At 36.7% G+C, this 13,493-nt stretch overlaps 1 protein-coding gene across 1 annotated transcript in view; it reads right to left on the bottom strand.

The window, feature by feature from the left end:
- LOC145983831 (glycine receptor subunit alpha-2-like) overlaps positions 1-5,279 on the bottom strand; it is a 68,093-nt gene extending 62,814 nt beyond the window's left edge. The window contains exon 1 of the mRNA XM_083116876.1: positions 5,197-5,279. Within this exon, the coding sequence (XP_082973002.1) occupies positions 5,197-5,279 (83 nt within the window). The remainder of the gene's footprint in view (positions 1-5,196) is intronic.
- Positions 5,280-13,493: the final 8,214 nt, after the last annotated feature.

Genomic DNA, 13,493 nt, shown 5'->3' with positions numbered 1-13,493 from the left:
ACTCGAAGACTTCAGCGTTTTGTTCCTTCATTGTTTCATTTGCTGTAATAATAAAATTATATGACTATTTATGTTGTGTATGAGAATCATGTGAAACGAATATAAATCTTCGAATATTTATTTAATTACAATTAATGATGATTGATTGGGTATCATTTGTTGGTAAAAAGTTCCGGCAGAGAACTGTATATGCACACGAACACATCTATTAATTATGAATTTAGAACAAAAATTAATATAAAGATAAAACTGCAAATACATAAATAACAGATCAATATCAAACACTCTTTAGAAAGTATGCCTTGTTTTTCAAAGTGTAGTATCTAATATTACGTATATGTATGTTATATTACAATATATTTGTTAATTTTACAAATTTTGAGCATGATTCTCAATTTGTAATCAGTTACGTAGACGGTCGTGTTTTTCAATTTTCGAACAAGTCTTCTATTAACTTTAGTTATTCATTTATTTCTGCGTTTCTATGCTATTTTTATTGATATTTACCTGGCTTACTTAAAATTTTGTTGACTAGAAACTTCTCAACACGTTAGTCTCCATTAAATATATATTAGTCGACATTACTTTTATCATTGGAAAAATTACATTTACAATAGTATAGTCTAGCACCAAAACATAATTTTGTGTGATATTAAAAAATTGACACTTTCAAAAGTACAGAATAAATGTGATGCGCAAAAATGCAACAGTACACAACAGAGTTCAGTACCCTAAGTTTGCTAGGCTACGAGGAACAGTTTATCAGCAGGTGAACATTTATTTCAATAATGTCGAAATGTGAATTGCTACTGAAAGAGACGATAGAGGCAAAAGAGAGCATGAATATCTTCCCATGTTGGAAGTGGAAGCATTTTTTAAAGTTGAATAAGCCAGCTGGATACGATCTGTGAAAAATATGGTGCATAAGTATTTTCAGGATCCTGTGTATTCCTTATGGAGAGGCAACTTCAACTTCGAGTTACGTCTAATCAAAAGGACATTTCGACTTTTCCAAACGCAAACGAAATCTTGAGCCTGTTCTGTTTACGTTCATATGTTTTTCTTCGTCATCGGAAGTTCTATATTCCCAGAAGAACAAATAAAATGATACTCCCGTAAGCGCAATGCTAAGTTTTCTCCTCCTCCTACGACCATTCAGCGCACAGACATCCCCAGCTCGGTAGGGGAGGAACAGTTTAGGGTCACAAACTGTCTCCTGACCTAAGCGTGCCGTTCCTAGTCCCGAAATGCAAACTTCTTCTTTCTTTGGCGTTACGGCCCTTCTAGTATAGCATCAGCCTTCTCAACAGTGCCGATCCATTCCTATCTGTCTTGTGCCTGTGGTCTCCATCATCTTATACCCAGTGTCCTGATGTCTCTCCACATCATCTATCCTGGGACGCCCTCTTCTTCGTCTTCCTTCAGGTTTTACGGAAAATACTTTTTTTACTACTCTCTCATCATTCATTTCAATAAGATGTCCTGCCCAGCTCAATCCCCTTGCCTTGATTTCAGCTATAATATCAGGAGATTTATGTAATTCCTTCAATTCATAATTATAAAGTATTCTCCATCCTTCACCATCATATTTTAGGTCCTTATATTTTCCTTTCCCAAGTTATCACTTTCTCCGTGAGTGCCCAGGTTTCACTTCCATATAGTATTGTTGGTCGGATCATTGTCTTGTATACTCTGAGTTTTAAAGCCCTCGATAATCGTCTATTCCGAAATATATCCACAAAGGCATGAAGACATTTGTTGCCTGTTGAATTTTTTCTTTCATATCAAGTTCTACATTATTTTGTTGAGTCATTAATGATCCCAGATACTTGAAGGTTTCCACCTGTTCATAATTTTGGTCACCAATCTTTACTTATCTGACCCGACTAGGGTTACTTGTCAGTCTCATGTATTTATTTATTTATTTATTTACCAGAGAATTCCAAATACAGCTTTGGCCATTTTACATTGGAATGTAATAACAATGGAAATAACAAAAAATAACAATGGAAGTAACAATAAATAATAATAACATAAACTAAAATACATAATTTTTTTCCTTCATACTTCACGTTTGTGCATACATACATATGAGATAAAGTGTATTACATGTTGTTACACAGTAGCTTTTAAAACGTGACTGGTTTTCAAAAAAATAAACTTGGTTTGGTAGTGTGTTGTATTGGCCGGGTAGTCTGTGGGAGAGAGAACGCTGTATTAGGCTTTATCTGGGTTTCTGATATGTGAAAAGCTGAGTGCTCCTAGTGTTGCGGGACGGTACTCGAAAGTGAATTTCTTGAAGAAGGCGACCACTTCTTATGTTCCCATTGGTTATTTTATGGAGGAAAATATAATCTGCAAGTATGTGTCTATCATAAGGGGTATGGATATTTAGCATTATGGACTTTTGTAAATGTTTTGTGGATAGAATTCGGTAGCGAACAATGGCCAGGAAGAAATTTAGAACAGAATTTAGTCTATCTAATTTTTGGAACATGCCATAGACCAGATCGGAGAACAGTATTCCAGTTTAGGTGAAACGAAAGATTTGTAAAAAGTGCCGAGAACAGACAGGTTGTTCATTTCAGTAAAACGATAGAGGAGACCCAGCATACGCATGGAACCCTTAGTGACTGCAGAGAGGTGGTCAGAAAAGGAGAGTTTCTCATCAAATATGACGCCTAAGTCCTTCTGTGCGGCAACCCTTTGAACGCAATTATTTTCTATGAAATATTGCGTATTAAATGTGTTTTTCTTTAAGGAGAAGGTCATGGTGGTACATTTCTGAGGATTAAGTTTCAGGTTCCATATTTCACACCACTTTATTAGGGAATCTTAAGTTCTTTTGCAAAAGTACCATGTCATTTAAATTTGATATTTTACTGTATATTTTGCAATCATCGGCGAACAAAAGAAGGTTTTTACAAGAGTCAGAAAGATATTCTGGAAGATCATCAAGGCAGAGGATGAAGAGAAGAGGTCCAAGAACACTGCCTTGGGGAACACCAGAAGATACACCTCGATATGAAGAAGAGGTTCCGGAAAGTACAAGCTTTTGTTGTCTGTTTCGGAGGTAGCGTTTGAGCAGAGGGAGAAATTTCCCATGAATATTAAAAGTATGAGATAATTTATGTAGTTGTGGTTTATAGAGTCGAAGCAGGCCCGTAGCTAGAACTGATCTCCAGGGGGGGGGGGGCTCACGGGTTATCAGGGGGGCTTTGTAAACAAAGTCCATTTTCCAAAGGTTTAATAGCATTAAATGAAGGTAAATTATGTGTGTCGGGGTCATTAAGTTAATTTAGAATAGGCTATAGAATTTAGAAATATCATAGAAATACTAGTTTTTTTCTATATCTTCTAAAACATCTCTTGAAGTGTTAATGACTGTAACTGACACCTTCCCTTAATACACACTTCATACTATTTTTCATGATACAGATATTTATATCATAAATGTTAAAATGTACAATATTCACTTCAATCGTAGTGCCTACCGTACATTCCACCTCCAGTCGAAGCAATAAAACTCCCCTTCATTCCCAAAACTTGGGATCTGTTGACATTTGAGGCAGGTGGATGATATCTTCAAAGTCGCAGATTTCTGTCAAACGAGAAGCTTCAACAGGGGCAGGGATTGCACAGATAAAGAAGACCCCTATAAAATAACTTTCTAAAGTCTAGAGAACCTTCTAAATATTTGCCGCTGCATAGACTTTGCTAATAAAAAAGATGAACGAATGAAGTTGTGAAATAAATAATATATTCTGTCTACATTTTCACTCTTCACCTCAAACAAATTAGAATACAAGATAGTTTTACCTAATGTCAAGGGGCTGGCGGCAGTGCCAGGGGGGGGGGGGCTCAGCCCCCCTGGCCCCTGCCTAGCTACGGGCCTGAGTCGAAGGCTTTGGAGAAATCAAGATATATATATATATATATATATATATATATATATATATATATATATATATATATATATATATTACATCCAGTTGAGAGTTTTCAGATATACAGTTTATAGCGTCAGATAATACGATGCTCAAGTTAGTTAAGCAGGAGCTGCCTGGTAAGAAGCCGTGCTGTGCTGTATTTATGTATGGAGAGGTGAATTTGTAAAGTCGGTCCTTTATTATTTTTTCACAGGCGATAGAAAGTGGTGATAACAGGGAAATGGGTCTATAAGAAGCAACAGCATACTTGTCGCCAGATTTATACAACGATACCACATTAGCCTTTTCCCATGAATCCGGGAATGTTGCCTCATTGAAGCATCTGTTTAATAAAATAGAGAAGGGAATAGCTAGAGAGAAGCAGTGTTTTTGAGGAAAATAGTAGGGATTTCGTCAGGACCATTTGCGCGATTTTCAGGCAACGAAGATAGGATGCTTAGAACTTCTCCCGGAGACGTGGAGAGAGATGTCAGAGAGTGACAGCAAACTGGAGTGAAATTAGGAAGAGAAGAAGCCGGTGTATTTGACACTATATTTTTAGAGAAAAAGGAGTTAAAGAGATCAGCTCTGTCAGGGCCCTCTGCGTGTTCTGAGTCATGCTTTACTTCGAAAGGTATTCGGGAATTTGCCTTCTAGAGTTGATGAGTCACCAAAAACATTTGGGATTTGATTTGATGTTGTTTGTGATAGCGCCCATGTATTCACTATATTTATTTTTCTGCAGCTTTTTACAGTGGCGTCTTAAATTCATTACGTTCACTACTAATCCGACTTTGTTAGCTGCTTCGTCAATTACCAACATAACCTCCTCAACAGAACTTTGACTTCTCTCCAAAACAGCTATGTCATCTGCATAAGCAAGGCACTGGTTGATTCATTCTATTGTCTAACTCCAGTTACTGTTTGAAACGTGTCTGATAGCTTATTTTGAATTTTAACTTTATTAAGTGTCTTAGTAAGAGTCATTAAGTTAGATTTACTAATTTGTCTGGTATTTCCAAATTCTTTCATAATCGCATAATTCTATACTATCAAAGGCTTGTTTAAAGTCAATGTACAATTTGTGCGCTGTTATATTAAATTCATATGCTTTCTCCAAAATTTGTCAAAATTTGATTTGTGGTGGAGCATCCTTACCTAAACCAATGTGGGTTTAGGCCGAAGTGCAATGTTACCGCCAAACTGCCTTTCTAAAAGCGTAAGAAAATGCTATGTGCCATGTTGAATACAATTAATGTGTACTTACTGAGGTTGCATGGACACCCATAGGACTATCAGTATGAGCAGGGCCGTGAATTTGGTTTTCTTGGGTTTTTTCCTAACACCCATTCTCTCCGGACCTACGAGTTAAAAATTATGTAATGCTATTATATTTGCTTTGTAATTAAATGTAAGAGAATGAACAACATTTTAAAGCAACACTAGATATGAGGAGATTTAATTCTGTACACAGCATCAGGAAAAAACAAATGCCATTGCTATTTTTTTTTATGAATGATAGCTTTTGACACAAGAAAGCGGAGTAAAACGTTACAAAATAAACCAATATAACATCGCATATTTGTGAAGAAATAGCGTGTCTTTTCCTAAATAAAATTTATAATAGTGATTACATTAAGCAATAATAATAAAAATGATAACAACAACATTGACACAACAATCAATTAGATAATTGGAGGGTACATTAGAGATTTACAATAGCGAAATAAATATTTGATTGCACAATAAAATGTTGATTTGTGAAATAAATGCTGATAACACTAAAATGTGCAAACATAGAGTACCGTGACAGTAGAACGTACAGAAAACTAGTTAACTTATTACCGGATTCTCGATGAATTACTGGTATGTAAACACCTGAAATAATAAATATTTGAGCAAACTTCAACTTTATACACAGTGAAATTAATAAAACTAGTCACACTTTTGACAACTGCACACAAGTAACACACATAAAATACATGAGTTTACAATGTAAAGAAATTATTCTGCTGAAACGAAAATAATTATCACACTATGACACTCTAACACCGCATGAAGTCAATTAATATCTTAGATCTATCATCTCACTGTTAAGTCTGTTTCGTTTCTTTGAGCTGACGTTTTACGTCCACCTAATGCACAGATAGGCTAATTTGGAACTGTACCTACAGTTTAAAGTGGGTTCCAAACCACTGTGTCTCAATCGCGTATCGAACCCGGGACTCCTTGATTACAAGGCGATCGTGTTACCACTGCCAAGTCTGTTTTCGTGCAACTTGATAGACATATTACTTATTGATCCCTTCTACTTTATTCTACTGATTCCACATCATTTTGTTGTGTTCTACAACAAAATTCTCTCTTGGTACATTTTGGAATTACATATAAGCTCTTGTGTGCGACTGGCAAATCGGATATTTCCAGATATTATCAGTAAGATTTTGCCTTCAGAATATCAGTATGTGGGGTTACTTGAGAAGACACCCAAAAGAAAACCTCACCTCCCCATAGTACACCCCGGTAACTGCAATCTTGCAGGCCACAGAGGCTCTGGCGTGTGGACACAAGGCCAGATTTGTCCTCTGTAGGGTTGTGTGTTGTTATTATACTCATATGTGCTGAGTGCCCCTTTACAGCCTAAGCTTTTACCTAGGATATGGATATTTTTATCCTTAGAGACAGTATAGCTTTAGTTGTTGACAGTAGTCTAGGACAGTATTAGTTTTAGCAATTGATTTAGAAAGATTTTAACACATTTTCTTTTCTTGTTAAGGCCCTGTCTTCAGTTTCGTATCAGTTAACAGGCTTATCTCCGTATTGTGTGATTGGCAAAAGTAATCTATGTGATGATGTGCCCGTAACATAAAAATCAATCAATCCTATCGCTATGTGTTATGGTATATCAAACACATGATGTGATTGGATTGGTAATATTTTAGAAATGTATTATTTTGAGATATTTTTACATGAAGAATAAATAAGACAAATGCAGATTGAGACATTTTAATAATAAAAATATAATAATGCACATAATTCCGCGTGTATGTGTTCTCAAGGTTCTATAAATTACTCAGAAATTGCTAGCTATTTATTTTCCAATCCAATCCAAGATTTTAACGTAAGTAAATGTAAAATTCAATCCATTCATTCTCTTTTGAAACCAATTGATAACATTTTATCTTTAATATTGCAATAAGAGATTTGCTTTACTGACCTGAACTTACAATCAAATTTCTATATCGGTCATGGTTAAAAAATCTGTTTTTCTACTACATTTTCTAGACTCGATCCTAAACTTTTGTATTCGAGTCGAGAATTTTTTAATGGCTTGGACCATTTTAATTATATTCCAAACCATTAATTAAATCACATAACCGAAGTAGGTAAATCTAAATCAAACCAAATAACAAAAATTGAATTATGTTATCAAATCATTAATGTTAACAAAATGGAAAATAATGATTTTGAATTAAAAATGAATAGCTTAGACCACAGAGAATAGAAGAGTAAGAACCAACATCGCAAGAATATCGATAGAGAAATTTATTTCATAATTTGGGATGAATTTATTTTTAAACAGGTGAGATCGAACAAGATTTCAAACTGTATGCCATCATTATTAACTTTAGAAATAAATTATTTCATGAATGCATCGTGGGGTTGACACACACAAAGGTCAACTTCTCTTCCACGTATTCCACGAAGAATACCCTGGACTGAAATTTACAAACTAACAATACTCTGATGTCTGGATTCTCAGCCAGTATAACCCTGATCTTTGATATTAGCCAAAAGTGGCAGAAAGATAAGTAAAATACATCAAATTTCCAATCAATCAAATGATGTATTGTGTTTTAAAAATGTTGACAACGTTCTCCTTCAACATAAAACACATCTTGAATGAGGTTTTTTAGTTTAGAAAATTTACTTTTGTCGCCTATAACAACAGGAAACACTTTCACCATGAAACAATAGCAAATATTAATAAAATAATATTAATATTCTGTCCTTTTGTTAACTGAGGGGTTTCATTAATATTTGATTTGTGTGATGCAATTCCGAAAAAAATATCTGTAAAATTTGTGGATGTAGCAAAGGGGATGATGATTTATAGTATTTGTAGGTGCCAGTGATATTTCGGGTATTAAAGTGGAAAAGAGCATTGATTGCCCTTCTGCCGTAAAAATCTATACTCTGTCCCGGTAATCTCTGGAGCAAGCGTATGAAACCAAGTCTCTGCGCAAGTAGTGACTCGAGAGGGCTCGACCAATGAACATGTGTGAGGGAACTAGATTGTGTGGAGGGGGAAAAGCGACTGCAGCTACCAGTCGTTTTCGTTTGCAGGAGTGGGTATACCTTCACTGCGCCCACTCGCTTCCTCCCCTTCTCTATATTTATGCGCGGCCTTGCTCCACAGATTCCCAAGATAGAGTATAATCCATATTTCATTGCCCTGCTTGTGAAGGATAACACTAGTGAGGCAAATAATATCCACCCATAAGGAGCTTTGTTTTGCTGTACATGCTTCTTTTGCTTTTGGTCTAATTGAGATTTTCATGTTGAAGTAATATAACTCAACAATTCATTTCAAATATACTCTACTGGATCAATTTCCAGATAAAATACTTACCTTGAGCTCCAATTACGGTTGACATCAGTCTCCTATCAGGATGTTGTTACGTGCATTCAACAACCAATGGGTTGCGATAAACAAAAGTGCCCACACCTTATCAAATCGCTTGTCAGATCTGTGTGTCCATAAGAGAAATGAGTATGTGTGTGGGAATCATGCGTCTTCCGAACAGATGGTCGGTTCTCATGGACTCGGAATTTATTTCAACAAGGATGTGCTCGTACTCTGTAAATCGAACATATACTCGACAGTTTAAATCCACTTTTGGTTCAGTGCTTCTCATATTTCCTGAAAGTTGACGTTGAGTTGCAACAGACTATGGTGTTGGCGTGGAGTTGTGGTAACAGGGGCCATAGTTACACAATTGGCAGATGGTAGATCATCTGCCATGTAGAAATGAACTATACTTAGTGCGTGTTGTCATCTTCAGAACAAAATAGGCTTTTAAGAGATTAATTTATTTTAGTCAAATATTCCAAATATCTCTTTAAATCTCTAACCTTTAACCTCTATTCGACATAGTACACCCTGGACTGTAATTAACATACTAACGAGGCTCTGGCGTCTGGACTCTCAGCCAGTAAAATTCTCATCGTCGCTATTAGTCAAATGTACAGAAAAACAGAAAAATCAACCAATCAAAGAATGCATAGTATTACAATAATTTTCACAACGTTCTACTTCAATATAAACCACGTCTTGAAACAGATTTACTAATGGATGGAAAATTTACTTTTATCGTCGTTATTCATCTGAATTATCACTTTGGTATGATTCCAAGATAATGCTATACTTCACAAGATGGGAAGAAAGAGAGATCGAAGGGGATAGAGAGAAAGAGAAAGAACTGAAGATAGCCGATGGAGAGAGAGAGAGGGTGGGGAGGTAGTAAAAGAAAGCAGGAGAAACAAAGAAAAGAGAGAGAGAGATCAAATTATCTGTATCTCATTCATAAATACTCTCATTTTCTATCGCTCTCTCTTTTTCCTCCTCCTTTTCTCTTTATCATTTTATTTACTCTGTCCTCCGCCTTCTTTTTTTCTCTCTCTATCTTCATTCTTTCTCGCTCTTCTTCCTCTGTTTTCTTCTTCTTCTCTCTCTCTCTCTCTCTCCCTTTTCCCCATGTCTATTGTCCCTGTAGTTTCCTACCTCACTACAAGGTGTTGCCTAAGGCATCGAAGAATCTTTTCGAAGTTTCATATAAAAAAATAAAAAAGTCTACTTCATGCACGTACAGGCTAATCAATACCTCAAAAAATTTGGGGTGGAATCTGAACTGAAATACAGTGATTATTCACACACACTCAAAAAAAACACCCTCCTAGACGTTTTTGAGAACACTCATCCAAAATACTTCACAAACCTCACAGCATTTCAGTGCTAAATTTTCCTTTACACATCATTAGAAACACACTTGCACCCTACCAAATTTATTTTTTTAAAAAACCTCTTTGATTTCAAGGAAATATCGTTATCGGATACGGTATCGGGAGGCCGTCTAAAGTTTAGAAGCCCAATTTCGCTACAACAAATTGTGAGACGCATTTTTTGTGCAAATGTAAGGTTTGCGAGCGCATAGGTACTGCGACTGGACTAAATTGATCAACTACTAGTCTTTCAGCATATATCATACATATGCTCCCAAAATGAGACGAATTGAATTTACGCCATTAGGGCATTATTCCACTAGTAAGGTGTATATGAACCGTATTGCTTGCGAAACACAGTCATAGGAAGCGTACACAGTAAAGTAGCATTTGTTTCTGTATCAGTCACAAAATCTCTATTTCTTTAGTTGTTAGTCCACGTTATTGCACAGGCTAATCGGGACTGGATCTACAGTGGGATCCGAACCACTATGTGCTTCCACCGTGTATAGAACCCAGGACCCTTCGAAGAAGAAGACGACGACACCACTAAATTCGGGGAGGCACTGCATTCTCGAATTGTCATAATTACAATTTTGGTCATTTTCCTCTCCGTTAGAATTCGTTGGGGACATACTCTGACGATCGCCATTATCAATGAAAGTTAAAGCCTGTTGTAAATCCACTATATGCACTTAGGCTAACGGGGGATGGGCGAACCGTTTAAAGTTGGATCTGAGGGTTCCGGGTTCGAATCCCGGTCGGGCTTGGTTGTTTGTGAATGTCCATTCATCAATTTCATCATTTCATCACTCATCCCCATCTTCGCAAATTAGCCAAGAGGCACAAAACGCGAAGTAAAATAAACTAAATCAATCAATCAATCAATAAAGTGGGATCTGGTTCACTCTGCGAGGTGTAAGGGGCAACCCCTTTCTACAAACACCTAAATACCAACCTCACTTCCACGTAGTACACCTTGGATTGCATTTTGCAGACTAGCGAGGCTCTGGCGTCGGGTCACAGCAAGTATAATCCTCTGTGAGGCTTATGTTGTGTGCTGTGTATCTTCGTTTGTGATTGTCCCGTCATCCTTGCAATTAGCCAAAAAGTGGCAGAAGCGCGAAGTGAAGTTGAACCTAATTCATTCATTCATTCATCCATTCACTGTGTAATTGCCTCCACTGGGGACTGGGGATCGAATCCGCTAGCCCTTAATAGCAAGGGACATGACCGCTACGCCATCGGTGAGATCCGAGTACCATCAATTAATTCAGATGTGATGAAATACTATTACGGACATTAACAATCGAAGTTTGTATTAGGCGATTTCTTGAAAATCGTAAATATCAAACGGAAAGTACGTACATTTCTGTATTAGTTTTTCCTGATGTCGAATGAGCTTAAGAAATAAATCGGAATATCTGGGTTCGCTCGAGGAAACACTTCCTTGTTCCTCTTTATTAAGAATACTAGACCGATCGAATAGAACGAATCCACTCAAGCAAATCGGAAAATAAAATCTTGCATCTGAACTTGAACAATGCCACCATTCAAGGAGAAGTATTATCTATTTGACAAGGAAACTTGTTACTCATGCGAAGACAAAATACAATTTTTCAACCACGGACTACGCTGAACATATTCTATCATGTTCTGCGACGAACGTTGCTATGGTAAGTCTATCTTTATATTAATAAAATTCTATGTCCATGGGTCGTGCTGTTTCTTGGTTGCTAACGCAGTGGATCAATTCCAAAGCTTAATAGTAATGAGTTTTCAGATTTATTCAAGTATTCACAAAAAAATAAGGTCGTTGCAAGGAAGACAGCAAAGACCACTTCATGCAAGACAAATGCATCCTTGATTTACATAGAAAACCTTTTCAAAAATATCTTCCCATACAATTGTCGTTTGACTTATTGAAAGGTAAGGAGATCTTGAGGAAACGGAGATGCTTTTTAAAGGCTATTGTCTACTTTGTACCAGTTTTCTGAAAAAGGCGAACGGAAATTTCTATAAGGTTTACCATAAAGGGACCACGAATGAAGTATGTTCCTAGCAAAGTGATAAACAACATTTGCATGGTAAGATATTCCGTAGTTAGTTTTCCTACTATGTTGGAAAAGCATCAGCTGACTGTTGATTTTTTTAAAGGCTGTATTTTGATGTTCACAATCTTCATTCAAAAGTTATTGTCAGCAAGACCTAGTTTTTGTAACGCTTTGAGTCCAATTTATGCACAGATCGGGACTGAACCTACAGTTTAAAGTGAGACCAGAACCACTGTCTCTCTCCGCTGTGTATCGAACCCGGGACCCCTTGTTTACAAGGCGACGACGTTACGACCACGCCGTTGCGGATGACCCAGTTTTTGTAAGGACTATAAGCGTAAGAATTATTGAATCGAATTTGAATTTTATTACTCCATATAAACCATATACATTGCTATTTGGAGGGTTCAGTACAGCTCAGATAAAAAATATAATTACAAAATTTCTATAATTTACAATCTACATATTCACTAACGCTATAATATTCCTATTAACTAAAAATATAATTACAAAATTTCTATAATTTACAATCTAGATATTCACTAACGCTATAATATTCCTTATTAACTAAAAGTTTTTTAAATTTGTTTTTGAATCTTGTCATATTTTCTGCTTTAATATTATTTGGTAAATGGTTGAATATTTTAATTGCCATTTGTTCGGGTCCTTCTTGAACTAATGTTAACCTGGTGAAGTATGGCTTTAAAAGATGTTTATTTCGGGTGTTATATGTATGTTATATTGAACTTCGTAGCGCAATATTTTTTCTCGCATATAATGACATTTTATATATGTACAGTGAAGGGAGGGTTAATATTTTGAATTTCTTATACAACGTTTTGCACGATTCTGTAGACTTTGTTCCTGCTATAATCCTAATGGCTTGCTTTTGTTTTCTAAATGCTTCTAAACTTACATTATACCTAGACTGAGTAATCGGGACTAGGTTACAGTTTCAAGTGGAACCCGAAACACTGTGTAATGTGCCTCCACCGAGGATCGAACCTTTGTCCCTCTTAATGCAAGGCGAAAACGTTACTACCACGCCATCGGGGTGACACATTATATACAGGGTGGTCTATAAATCCGTGGGACGGGAGCACCACAGGCGTAGTCAATCCGTCGTATTTGTAAAAGAGCGATCTCGTATGCAGGTGTACACTGCAGAGAGAGCAGCGGTACTGTAGCGTTATAAGATAAGAGAGAGTAAGCTAGGCAGTCTTCGTCGGTCTCGTGCGTGCAGTGTAATTATGACGGAAGAAAGAGAGCGGTAATTTCACGGAAGGCGCCCACTTCTGCAGTATTTTTTACCTCTCAACGCAATCGGCTGCTCTGTTGCTTACTGGCATTGAGGCGTAGCGTGCAGGCGGAAATCTCGCACCGTACGGACAGCTGGCTGGCCTCCACAAGTTCAAGGGTTGGATACCCCGAGGTAAAAGGTAAAAATTAAAGTTTTCACTGTAGCACCGTGCCATGAAGTCACACTTAGGGAATGTGGGGGTAGGGG

The sequence above is a fragment of the Lepisma saccharinum genome, chromosome 2 (assembly GCF_977018435.1).
Source record: "Lepisma saccharinum chromosome 2, izLepSacc3.1, whole genome shotgun sequence".
In the NCBI taxonomy this organism is placed as follows: Eukaryota; Metazoa; Arthropoda; class Insecta; order Zygentoma; family Lepismatidae; genus Lepisma; species Lepisma saccharinum.
The sequence above is the reverse complement of the archived record's forward strand: the minus strand, read 5'-3'. Positions and strand labels throughout refer to the sequence as shown.